The sequence below is a fragment of the Schistocerca serialis genome, chromosome 3 (genome assembly GCF_023864345.2).
Source record: "Schistocerca serialis cubense isolate TAMUIC-IGC-003099 chromosome 3, iqSchSeri2.2, whole genome shotgun sequence".
Classification (NCBI taxonomy): Eukaryota; Metazoa; Arthropoda; class Insecta; order Orthoptera; family Acrididae; genus Schistocerca; species Schistocerca serialis.
Window position 1 is genome coordinate 603,445,371 of NC_064640.1, and position 13,957 is coordinate 603,459,327.

At 40.4% G+C, this 13,957-nt stretch overlaps 1 protein-coding gene across 1 annotated transcript in view; it reads left to right on the plus strand.

Annotated features, from left to right (window-relative positions):
• The first annotated feature begins 11,758 nt into the window (after positions 1 to 11,758).
• The window catches only part of LOC126471035 (putative uncharacterized protein DDB_G0290521), a 181,647-nt gene continuing 179,448 nt past the window's right edge, over positions 11,759 to 13,957 (plus strand). The window contains exon 1 of the mRNA XM_050099101.1: positions 11,759 to 11,773. Coding sequence (XP_049955058.1) covers positions 11,759 to 11,773 — 15 coding nt within the window. The remainder of the gene's footprint in view (positions 11,774 to 13,957) is intronic.

Consider the following 13,957-nt stretch of genomic DNA (forward strand, 5'->3'; position numbering starts at 1 on the left):
GAAGTGACGCTTGATCAAGGTCCGCGTCACTTTCATTCCGAACCAGACCTAAGGTCTGAGAAAGGAAAGATAATAATAATAATAATAATAATAATAATAATAATAATAATAATAATAATAATAATAATAATAATAGTTGTTGTTGTTGTTGTTGTTGTTGTTGTTGTTACAGTTTTAGTAATAGTAATAATTTGTTTATAGCAAACCTGTGTCTCTGCCTATGGTGCACAGACCTATAATGAAGAGGCCTATGCGACTGAACTAGTGAGAAAGAGAAAGGAAGATGGAGGGGGGGGGGGGGGGTGGGAGGGAGGGGAAGGTCATGGGAATGGATTAGGTTTTCTGCCATTTCAGTGTGCTCCCATTGATTCAGGAGTTTCCTCCAGTTTTGTATCTTGTGACCTGTGTCGAGTTCCATCATGACTTTCAATATAACTAGTCCACTTGCCTAAGTGGGGAGGGGGCGGCGGCGGCGGCGGCGGCGGCGGCGGCGGGTAGTAGAGGATGACCTTGAATATACAACCAGCCCAGTTTTCTAACCTGACACTGGAAGTCCACATTAGTGACATTGACATAAAATCATTTCTCAGCCAGAACTTTCACTAGATAACTACCGCTTATCAGTTACAGCATTGTCTTGTCACCAGATGTGCTGGTTGCCTGTCCCAATAGCCCCTGGGCTTGTTTGAACCCCATATAACTACTTACATAGGAGTTGTGTGCTGGGGAGCCCCGTTTCCAACAGTGTGCTCTGAATGGTGTGCTCTGAAACACTTGCACCTGCACTGGTATTGTACTCTGTCGTCAAGAGTTGACACAGATTTCTGTCTATCTTGCATAATAGAGTGGGCAAACATCCGAACTACATGTTATGTCATGAGGTGCGGTCATCCAACACCTTGCCATCCACTCACGGTTTCGCTGTCCATCAACCAATTTCCATAAATGCTCACAACAGACTGACTCACAGCACAATGACTAGCTAGCCAGCACTGCAGAGATACTCATTCCTAGGCGTCTTCTTATTTGTCAAAGTCACTTGCGTCAGTGTCTTTCCCACCGTGGCTGTATCGTTTCTAGTATGATGATTCATTCGTCTCTACTTCGCTTATATTGTTTTCCTTTCCGTGCTATCGCCAATAGGTGGCATTCATTCTTGGTGTTGGTAGTGGTCATGATGTTTTGTATCAGTGTAACTCAGCATTAAATTTTTTAAGGTCCTCCATCTCCAGCAAGAGCATTGTACGAAGGGAAAAAATCTGCTCAATGTCAACATTGTTAGTATTCACAATAAATCACGTGGTGCTCAGATTGGCAGTTGACATTTATCCCATCACCTTAGTTTTCTTTCAGATGTTTCAAAGCTTTGTTAAATGGCTACAGCCATTACACACTACATGCAGTGCAACATCTCTAAACATAAAAGTTTTTCTCTGTTTGGGCACATTCTTCACTGTCACTTAAAATATCTCACCTGGAGCCACAAATGCGTTGTAGAAATGATAGTGTTACTGCAAATACAAATTCTTTTGATCGGTAAATTTGGTTTGTGTGCCTTTCGCAACTTCATTTCGTCCTTTATGAAATAGTACTGGTAGTGTAAAGTTTGTGGCTACAAAAATAATTTTTTTCGTTTATATGTATATTATTTCCTCTGTAAAGTGCATTTTCTTACTATATTATTACATCCTTAGTGTGCTGATGGCTTTGTCTGAAATACTGCGTAGTGATGGTGGATTCGCTTCAATATAAACATCCTAATATGGTATTGTAATGCAATAGCTTAATTTTAGAAATTATAAATTGAAGCAACGCTACAGTAGCCGTGTGTGGGGCAAGCAGGAAGGCACATAGGCGCTGATAACGTAATTTCACAAGGGATCCTGTTCGTATACAATGATGGGGCTGGGCTTTGAAACGCCAGACTGGCCTGTGCTACATTTCCACACCTTGAGGACACAGATGTTGATCTGCACATACCTGGAAGCAGTGTAACGGCACATGTGTTCTACCAACTGCTATGAATACCCTGTGATTACAGCACATTTATGCAGTGTCTAGCAGTACCCACCAGGTTAGCCGAGAGCGCTAATGCGCTGCTTCCCGGACTCGGGTAGGCACGCCGGCCCCGGATCGAATCCACCCGCCGGATTAACGATGAGGGCCAGTGTGCCGGCCAGTCTGGATGTGGTTTTTAGGCGGTTTCCCACATCCCTTTAGGTGAATACTGGGCTGGTCCACACGTTCCGCCTCAGTTACACGAATCACAGACATTTGAAACACATTCGCACTTTCCCATGATTTACACTGGGCACAGACAGATGGGGTGCTCTGATTCTGTCCCGGGGGGTACGGGTTGGCGGCAGGAAGGGCATCCGGCCACCCCTTCACATTAACATGCCAAATCCGTTTTAACCACGCCAACCCCGCGCCGAATGCGGGACAAAGGCACAAGCGATAGAATGCAGTGTCCAGCAGCACCCTTCATGACGTTGGGTCCACAGTTTCCAGCACGCTGTGCACCAGACAGCAGCCGATGCCAGTCTGGGCAGCCAGCTCCACCAGACCAGTTGACAATTTAAAGTCCAGCACCGCATATTTAGGTGACAATGGAGCCAACCCTCAGCGGCCAAAGCGTCACCGAACTTCTGCCTTGGAGGGCAGTGGTTGGCAGTCAAGGCAGTACTGCCCCCATCCACCCACAGCAGGACGGGCTGCTAGCCTTGTAGCCATGGCCGCCTGAGGGAATTCAGTGGACGCACGCATCTGTGGCACTGTTCACTCGGGGCTACATAGTGCTAACTCAGGCACAGCCTGCTGAGTGAGGTAAACAGTGTCGGCAAAGTAGGACGCGGATGGTAATCGGCCATCACACCGCTGCGGCTTTCCGACATCATCGGCATCGCTCGTCTACCACGCACCTGCCGAGGGCGTATCTAGTAGCGCCACAGCGCTCGGTCTTTGTAATCCAAAACTAATAAAAATGTATGTAGGAGAGGAGTTGCTCTAGCCAACCACAACCAGTACTTCACCTCCACAACCTGCCACTCCACCACCTTCTGCGCCGTAGCGGCCCAATTGACCCCTGGGTCTTCAACTTCGTATCTTGTCCTATAGATACTGAAAAATGTAAAAAATTTCAACTACGGGATTTTGAAGTGAACAATATAAGTGATCAGTTGCAAAAGTGAATCCCTGCTCCAGAAGACACTGGGAATTATAGAACCAAAATTACTTTTACATTTACACAAAACTTTGACGTATTTACCTTAGTCACAACGTTCCAGCACAACACATACGCACCAAGCATCATAATTCACAGATCTTATGTGGTGAAATTATATGCTGACTGAAAATTATTGCGTAAATAATGTGAATAAGTAACCTACTAGTAGGGAACACGGTGTGCAAAATTTGTATGTTATCAGCTAATGAATTATTCATTACTGTGGAAACTAGTTCATAGCGCCTAGGATTTTTAAATCAGTTTCCAAATGGTTCAAATGGCTCTGAGTACTATGGAACTTAACTTCTGAGGTCGTCAGTCTCCTAGAACTTAGAACTACTTAAACCTAACTACCCTAAGGACATCACACGCATCCATGCCCGATGCAGGATTCGAACCTGTGACCGTAGCGGTCGCGCGGTTCCAGACTGTAGCGCCTAGAACTGCTCGGCCATCCCGGCCGAATCAGTTTCCACGCTGTAACAACTGTCTGAAAGCAATGTATCCTCGTCAACAAAAAGTATTCCAGATACACTACCCGTCATTCATGTAAGTCCTGTTGCGAAATTAAAGTGACTATTTTACAGTGAGTAGAAGAATCGTGCTGCAGTTGATTCCACTGCTTGACGACAAATAATGACACTCGTCCCGTGTACAATAAGTATTAGTTCTGCACACAAGTTAGTTCAGCAGAACTCAGGGCTTTTTCCCACCTGTCGTTTCGGACGCACCCTTATCTCCAGTCTGACACACTGAGTCCTCACACATGATAGATCTTTGTTGATGAATTCAACAATCCACGCCCTTAAAACGAGTCTCCAGATTTTAAATTGGGATGTTTGCTTTTGCAAAAACTTGAACATTTCTTTGTCCAAAATAATCTGTCCTTTTATCCTTCTTCCATTAGCGTTATTTAAGCTTTCGAAGTAATAGTTAATTTTGAGTATTAGCTGAATTTCCTTGCCAGTGAACGTAAAGCTCCGGATTTAAAATGTTTCGTGACGTTCTTTTCCACACATTTCGGAAGTTTCAAAATCTGCAGAACATTGTTTCGTATGTGCTGTGTATAATCTGCGATGAACGCGCTGGAGTTTCCGTGTGCATTTGTGGCCGTGCGATTCCTGTTATTATAGTCAACAACATAAATAAGAGCCGAATTGAATTGTACCCATTTCGTTGTTCTAAGATGGCATATTCTACCGCCAAGTTCTATGTAGTATGGTGCCATACGTTGCGTGTGGTTTTGCCTTGCACCCGCCCAACAGTTGGCAAGACGTACGGCTAGAACTTAAGTGCACTGATAACGCCGTTGCGCTCATGCCAGTGATCTCTGGTTCGTGAACAAGCGCGCTGTTTAATCTGCAGACACGTAACAGAAAACTAGAGACAAGAAACTGTCCACAAAGGTAGGTTCACATGTTTGGAGTTTACCATTTACAGAGGTAAATATTTCCATAGCTATACTCTACATCTAAGTTTAGTTCTGGAATTTACGTTACGGTGTGCTTCCGTTGTCGAGTTTTTCCGGGGCCGTCTGAGGCTGCTGTTGTGTGACTGAACAGAACAGGTTGTCCTATCAAATTAGTGTAGAACCTGTGGTAAGGCTTGGCAACATGATATACGCTTTGTAACTGAAATATATTTAACATTTATGCTGTTGTAAGGAATAAGTATCACTCGCTATCGATAATGAGCTCCAGAGGATAGGCTGCCGATATATCAGCAACGTAATTTGCAGCTTGGGCTATTATTTCAAGTTGTGCTTTTCCTTGTGTGAAAGCCGATTATCACTTAATCTTAGACATTTCTAAAGTTAAAAGTACAGCACCGCGAGGGTAAAACGAGGCGCGATAACGCTGTCAGCTTGCCAAATTCTTAACAGTAATTGGCCAAGTCAGTACTGTGATTAGAGATCTTGTTCAAAATACTGCGTACGCAGAAGCTAAAATTTCTAATCATATTTTTTATTGTCAACACGAATTGAATTTTTAAAAACGCTACTCTCCTTACATTACTCCAACGAATATTGTAGCTTCCGTGATGTTAGTAGCACGTAAATTATGGGTATTAATCGTTGATAAAACACATGGCTAAATATTTTAAAAAAGCGTGCTTCAGATATTGGCAGAGGTAGTTGAGGATATGCGTGCCTGATTAAGCAAAGGTCACGGTAAATCTCAATTTACTGTTAACAGCGCTATTTCATTGCTATACTTGGACTTACTATATAAATTGTTCATACTGTTCATACTTTTCATAAATTTTTTAGACACGACTTGAGAGTAGTATAATAAGATTGAATCTGTGTATTACCATTAAAACGTTTCTTTTCAGAGTGTGAAACGGTGCCGTACTTTGGAGACAATCTGCTTTATGAAAAGCGATCACCAAATCTAGACAGATCATAACGAAGAGACAATGGGACATTCCATGGTAAGTGCACAGCAATATCAGTACAATTACTTCGTTGAAGAAGTGTTTCCAGTTAACAAGTCAAGTCTAGTTCATAGTTCCAGTGAATGTTGTTATGTCAAGGAAATTTTCGTGCAAATAACTCGGCTATCAAATGGACCTAAAACTGTCGAAACTATCTTCTATGCAACTTCCTTGGTTCACATGCATTAGCCTACTGGCGCTATTAAAAGATATCGGCATGGAAAAACTTCAACATTTAAGCTTTAAGTTGAGGTTTATCACTGGTGCCATTATTGTAACAATATTAGATGTGGTACAATGTATGCAAGCTTGATACCTTGTCTCACATAGTGAAAGAGTACAATAATAACACAGTAAAATGTAGGCAAGCACCTACTCGCCAAAAGTTTCAGTTAACTTTGCTCTTTATCTCTGCACAGTAACTGCATCTTGAAATAATTGATAATCATATTCATTAACTTACATAAATCAGATGCTGAGAGCACCATGTTGTTTGAAGTACTGTGGTAAATATCTCTCTCTCTCTCTCTCTCTCTCTCTCTCTCTCTCTCTCTCTCTCTCTCTCTCTCTCTCTCACTGTGCTACTTAGTCTTAAACTGGTAGGGAAGGACGTTTGTTAATAAGTTGCTATAATTAACGAAGCACTTCATAGTAAGCCTTTCGGTAAACATTTCATTGTCATTCCACTCTGGTGGTATTGCCAAGTGAAAAGTAATTACCTGGTTCAGCATCTTTTATCATTTCTTGATTGAAACTTAACCATTCACAAAATGTGTCTGCCCCAAGGGTCACATTTCCAAAAACTGCACAACTGTAATATATTGTAACATCAAACAAAGTTTAGACTGTAGGTTAACTATAAATATATTTGAAAGAGCTACTGCGTGGTGTCTGTGGTACCATATTTTCTCAGTGATGATGGAATGGTAGCTCATAAAAAAAAGCTAAGGTAATGTCAGATTGTCAGACACACTATGCGACATCCACACAGAAATGACAACAAATATACTGACAAACTGACAAAAAAGTGGTAAAGTGTCAGCCTACAAATTCAAAGTCACAAGTTTGATCCCAATCAATCCTAGGATTTTTGTCACATACCACTATTGTCACCTGTGGCAATGTTTGCTGATGTGAAAAATGCCAAGTTACACTGTGATTTGGAATCTGCATTAATTTGCAGGTCCCCCCACAACCAGCTGGGAAACTGGAAAGGTCAGACGAAGGCAAAGGCATACCACCTTAAACAGGACTGCGCCTAGTAAAGCACTGTAGTGTTCAAAACAATCTTTGAATTGATGACAGCTTTAATTAAATACATGAACTTCAGTATATGTAGAAATACACATGAATTTTTTCTATGTGAATATGAGATTTAAGTAAAGTTCAATGCCATCTAGTACATTGCACTAAATAGGCCTATACTCTAATAAAATTAGATAGATAGATAGATAGATAGATACAAATATCTGACCCTAACCAACTATCTCCGCACTCTCTGATGCCCACAGCTCGTGGTCTAGTGCCTAGCATTGCTGCCTTTGGATCATGGGGTCCCAGGTTGGATTTCCAGCTGGCTTGGGAATTTTCTCTGCCTGAGGACTGGGTGTTTGTGTTGTCCTCACCATTTCATCATCATCATCATCATAATTCGTAATAGTGGCTGGATTGGACTGTGAAAAATTTAGACTGTGTAAAAAGTGGGACTTTGTATGGGTGCTGATGACTGCACAGTTCAGCACCCCACAAACCAATCATCATCCTAATCATCAGCAGCATCCTCCGATATAATGTGAGGCATCCTGAATGTAATTCTGTAGTATTGATCGTAGAGAAGATGACCTACGCAGGGTGTTCTAGACTTGAAATATTGTTCAATCTTCTGATACAGTTTGTATTAACTGATGAGGTGAATAGAACACATGTTCAGTTGTCTGGGATCTGCCTGAAAATTGGGAAAAGTAGCTCCACTATCACATTCCAAATTGAAACAAGTTAAAAAATAAAATAAAAAAGCTGAAAGGGCTCTCAAAAATGAATATTTTTATATAAAAACTTTATTTTGTACCATTTTAAATGGTATCACTAAAAAACCTCATGGCAATGCATCACACCACTTAACCTGAGTGGCAACTGTTGACACTACATAGTGTAGCTTGAATTTCCTTTCTGCTGATGCCATTACATGTATCTAATAAACAATGTTTTGGCATTGCATGATCAAAGGTTTTGGTGGTGGCCCTCTATTTATTTGTTTAGTAATGGCATACTCTAATGAAAAGGCATTTGACAGGCTATGGTACATTGAGAAAGTGACTAGAATCCTGTACAAGCAGAACAGGTTTATGCAAAAGATACAGACATCAACCCCCACGAGCCACTACATGTTGGATGCATAGATTTGGAGCAGTGTCTGGATGCAACTGACCATGATGATGACAAACAAGTCAGATATGGTAAAAGTGCAGACATTCTTGCTGCAATGCATGTTGACCCACAACTTTATCTGTGAACAATAACTTGGTTTTCTGGGCTGAGAAGTAAAATTACAGAGAATTCTATAGGGTTCTAGTTCATCTCTGTATCACATCTGTGCCTGTCGGGCAGAAAGGGTTAATGACCTTCAAAACCAACTTCTACATAAAATCACATAGTTTATGGCTGTCATACTGTTGACTGATGAAGCCAGTTTCAGAACTAATGCTTCAAATGTTATGTTAGAAATAAACCTCACTGGTTATGTCAATAAGACAACCAGCGTTTTTGGAAGATAATTACTTGGTATGACCTCTTCCCCGATAGTTACTGAACCATAATTTTGTGATGAACAACTTATTGGTAACTGTTACTCTGAATTTCTCTATCATGCACTTAGAGTTGTTAAATGGTACATTAGCGATACTGTTCTTAATGTGGTTGCAGCAAGGTAGGTAACCAGTGCATTTATTCTTGGTGTCCAGGCATACCTCAAATCGATTCTTGTTGCTTGATAGATAGGTAGAGGACCAGTGGTTTGGCCACAATTGTAGCTATTTACCTTCCCTTGACTAATTATTTCTTTCTTTATAGAGCTTCCTTTACAGAAGTTTAACTGAGCGGTTGTTAAAGTCAGTCAGGAAATGACTTCAATAATCCATTCTTACTACCTTCTCAAAAAGTTTTTCAAATGCAAAAAGAGAAATACCCCTTCAAACTGACAATTTAGAAAGATAACTCGAGGAGGTAGGAGAGGAGGGGGTGCTTAAAGTCAATACGAGATTTTTGTACTTCTGATAGTGTTACCACAGAATAATTATTGCTTTCAGTGGCTTAGTAAAATGATTTCTACTGATGGAGTATGCAATACATGTGTAGTAAATTTAATGGACAGTCAGTTTTATCATCATCCCTCTTTTTTGTGTTGCTGCTCGAAAATGTTTTGTGTTTCCATATGAAAAGATTAATAGAATTTAGTAGTCAATGATTTGAATCTAGAATAACTTGTGTTGTAGGTTTGGTCACCTGGGAATTGAAAGCCAGTTTGTGAGGAATTCTATAGCTTTGCTTGTATTGCAGGTATAATTCTTGTTTAGAAGTTTCATTCTGCATTAAAAAAATCTCTCTTCTAGGAACAATAAAATTTGATCATTAGTATTCTCTGCTGTTTCTAGTGTTATTTACCCTGATTCCTTGTAAAGGAGAGCTGGATACATACACTATGTGATCAAAAGTATCCGGATACCCCTTAAAACATAGGTTTTTCATATTAGGTGCATTGTGCTGTCACCTACTGCCAGGTACTCCCAATATCAGCGACCTCAGTAGTCATCAGACATCGTGAGAGAGAAGAATGGGGTGCTCCACATAACTCATTGACTTCGAACGTGGTCGGGTGATAGGGTGCCTCTTGTTATATGTCTGTACGTGAGATTTTCACACTCCTAAACATCCCTAGAACCACAGTTTTCGTTGTGATAGTGAAGTGGAAATGTGAAGGGGCATATACAACACAAAAATGTACAGGGCGACCTCGTCTGTTGACTGACAGAGACCACCAACAGTTGAAGAGGGTTGTAATGCGTAAATTCGCAGACATCTGTCCAGACCATCTCACAGGAATTCTAAACTGCATGAGGATTCACTGCAAGTACTATGATAGTCAGGTGGGAGGTGAGAAAACATGGATTTCATGGTCGAGTGGCTGCTGATAAGCTGCACATCATGCCGATAAATGCTAAACTTCGCTTCACTTGGTGTAAGGAACATAAACATTGAGTGATTGAACAGTGGAAAAATGTTATGAGGAATGACGAATCATGGTACACAATGTGGTAATCCGATGGCAGGGTATGGGTATGGCAAATGCCTGGTGAACGTCATGTGCTAGTGTGTGTAGTGCCAACAGTAAAATTCAGAGGTGGTGGTGTTATGGTGTGGTCGTGGTTTTCACGGAGGGGGGGGCTTGCACGTCTTGTTGTTTCACATGGCACTATCACAGCATAAGCCTACATTGATGTTTCAAGGATCTTCTTGCTTACTAATGTTGAAGAGCAATTGGGGGATGGCAATTCAATCTTTCAACATGATTGAGCACGGATTGGTTACATGACGACAACATCCCTGTAATGGACTGGCCTGCACACAGTCCTGACCTGAATTCTATAGAAAACCTTTGGGATGTTTTGGGACGGTGACTTCGTGCCAGGCCTCGCTGCCTGACATTGATACCTCTCCTCAGTGCAGCACTCTGTGAAGACTGGGCCGCCATTTCCCAAGAAAACTTCCTGCACCTGATTTAAAGTATGCCTGCGTGAGTGGAAGCTATTGCCAGGGCTAAGAGTGGGCCAACACCATAATCAATTCCAGCATGACCAAGGGAGGGTGCCATGAACTTGTAAGTCATTTTCAGCCAGATGTCCAGATACTTTTGATCACATAGTGTAGTTGTGGGAACATTTTTAAACGAGTACTAAATTTCGCATCTACTGTGTGACCTTGAAAATTTACTGTTTTTGTCCAGTAAATTCACTTTGAAAAGTGTCAGCATATGTGATAATTTGTAATTGTACTTTCTATTTCGAAATTCGATTGATGTGTTCTTTTATTATTGCCTTATTGACCATCATGGTCAGACAAACCATTTGTTATGGAAGTCACGTCTATTTCATGTGTAATGGATTTAGAGACAAGTTATCATTCACTGTTGTCTTATATGAGAGTTCGTTCTTTCGTAAAAGTAATATTCACAACAGAAATACGTAACTTTATGTCCTTTATCAGGACAATTGGCGATGAAATCCCGATTGAAGTTACTGCATACAATGACTTCCTGCTTGTTTTCTGCTTCATCTGGCATCTTATATTGAGAGCCTGTAATGCATCATTAATTGAAATGGTCATTTTGGGTCATGGCCAGCTACTTCATCTTACCTTTTGTGTACACAGCCATTCCCCCATTCTCTAAAAGATGCCTGAAGTAATGTGTCACTAACTTCTACCAGCCTTAAATGCACTTACCTCATTTCTGTAACTTCCAAATGATGCTCACTTGTGCATAGTATACCTGTAGAAGTGCCCATTGATTTTTATATTGCTGTAGTGGTATGAGAAGCTGCTCTGTTTCATGTATCAGCCTGCTCAAGTTTCAGTGAAAAAGTAAAAATATATTTTGATTCTCAAACTTCCTCCTACCTAAAGTAAAGTTACTTTTATTTTCCCTCTAACAGGATTGTGACACAGTAGTTTAGTATATCAAAGATATTGCAGTCACCAAGGTTTTTTATTCGTAATTGTCAAGAGAAGTAGAAGTGGTTATTCCTAAATTGGCTCACTGTTTAAGAGCTATTGCTGTGCATTGAGTTGGTAAATTACTTCCAGCATTAATGTGCGGTACACAGACTTCATGTGATTGTTTCAAATTGGGTGTGATGGTGTGGAAATACTCACTGTCTGCACTACAATTCAGAAGTGGAAGAGTGGGCAACAGTTGTGTACATGACTCACAGAATGTGGTCCTCACTCCTACATCAAGCCATTAGTTTTTGACACATGATCAGATTTTGAGAAATGTGTTGTTCTATGTGATAACCTTTTTGGAAGAGACCTCTTATATTCACCATGAAGACACAACAGGTATGTAGAATTGTGTTAAGAAATTTTTTTGAACAGAATAAGAGTTGTAGGAGCACATATTAATCTATACTAATCATGTGATAGTTGAAGTTTTCCTGACTAATAGAATATTCCACCTGTTAGGTGTGTATCTGTGACAGAAAAATTTTGTCACCAAGCAAAGTGGCACAGTGGTTAGCACACTGAACTTGTATTCAGGACGAAAAAGGTTCAAACCTCTGTCCGGCCATCCTAATTTAGGTTTTCTGTGATTGCTCTAAATAGTATAAGGCAAATGCTGAGATCCTTCCTCTGAAGGGCACAGCTGACTTTCTTCCCCATCCTTCCCTAATCCGATGGGACTGATGACCTTGCTGTTTGGTTCCCTCCCCCAAACAAAAAAAAAAAAAAAAAAAAAAAAATCTAGTTAAGATATTTTGGCTGTTAACTATACAGTCATCTTTAACGTGAGTCAGTGTGTGAATTAAAATGGCCAGACACAATGATATGCTGTGGACTAAAATGTGGTTGCATCACAGATAAAACATCAGTACACCACAAGTAACAGATAAAACTTATGCACCTAGGAATAAAATGCAGCAAGAGCTAAGTCAGTAAATCCACAGTGCTTACAGATAGATGGTATTTGAGGAATTCAAGGCAGGAAAGACATAGAAAAATAATTCCTTTGAAAGCACAGACATTACAGTGATTCCCATGAATTGTTCAACTAGAAATCAGTCTTCATAGAACAGATTGTCTGCCAACTGTATTTACAAAACCTCTGTTACCAATGAATCCCATTAATATGAGAGTGTGGTCAGTTTCTCAACTTTCTCATAATACATGCAATGTCAAGTGGAAATAAAATGTTTAGCCACTGTAGATTTGTTGTGCTCATTTTACTCCACAGTATATGATACTGTCAAGTGGTTTTCACTCAGTCACCAACTTGCCTGGTTGGTGGCTGTAGAGTTAATAGTGGAAATATCAGAAGGTGAAACATTACTGTCCTAAATACGTACATGAAAGATGATTAAATATACCAATCTTGACAAATGGTCAAAACATTTGATGTGGAATTGATGTTAATTGGAATTGATGTTAATAAATAAGCAACGTATTTGGATTTTAGTATTCTTTCAAATCTGCATAAAAATATGGTCATCAATCATACTCTTCATGGTGTGGCTGTATTAAAACTGAAAAATAATTCAGAGCACCTTTCTTCTGAACCCATCAAACTCTTGAAAAAAGGTCAGTGCATTGAACCATAAGGCAGAACCTTCAGACTGAACTACTGTAAGGGTTAAAGTACAAATTCATCTACACCTACATACATATGCCATAAGCCACCATATGGTACATGCCATAGGGTACCCTATACCACTGCTAGTCATTTCCTTTCCTGTTTCACTTGCAGATAGTGAGGGGAAAGTAACTGTCTATATGCCTCCATACAAGCACTAATTTCTCTTACCTTCAAGATCTTCATGCAGAATGTATGTTGATGGCAGCAGAATTATTCTGCAGTCAACTTCAAATCTCAGTTCTCTAAATATTCTCAAATATTCCTCAAAAAGAACATTCCTGTCCCACCACAGATTCCCATTTGAGTACCTGAAGCATCTCCATAATACCTGTGAATTGTTGGAACATACCAGCAACAAATCTAGCAGCCCACATCTGAGTTGTTCAGATTTCTTCCTTTAATCTGATCTGGTATGGATCCCAAACACTAGAGCAGTACTAAAGAATAAGTTGCGCTAGCATCCTATATGTGATCTCTTTTACAGGTGAACTACAGTTCCCTAAAATTCTTCCAATGAGTCAGTCAACCATTCACCTTCCCTACAATCCTCACATGCACATTCCATTTTGTTGTATCAAGCTGGACACTACTACTGCTGTATCCAAACATCAAGAGTTTGTTTCCTACTTATCCTCATTAACTTAAATTTTTGTACATTTATAACTAGCTGCATTCATAACACAAAAGCTTGTCTGTCACCTTGTATCCTCCTACAGTCACTCAACTTAAACACCTTTCCGTGCACCACATCATTATCAGCAAGTAACCACATATTGTTGCCCATCCTGTTTACCAGATCATTAATGTTTACAGAAAATAGCAGCAGTACTATCACACTTCCATGGGGCACTCACGATAATACCCGTGCCTCTGATTAACAATTGTCATACGAC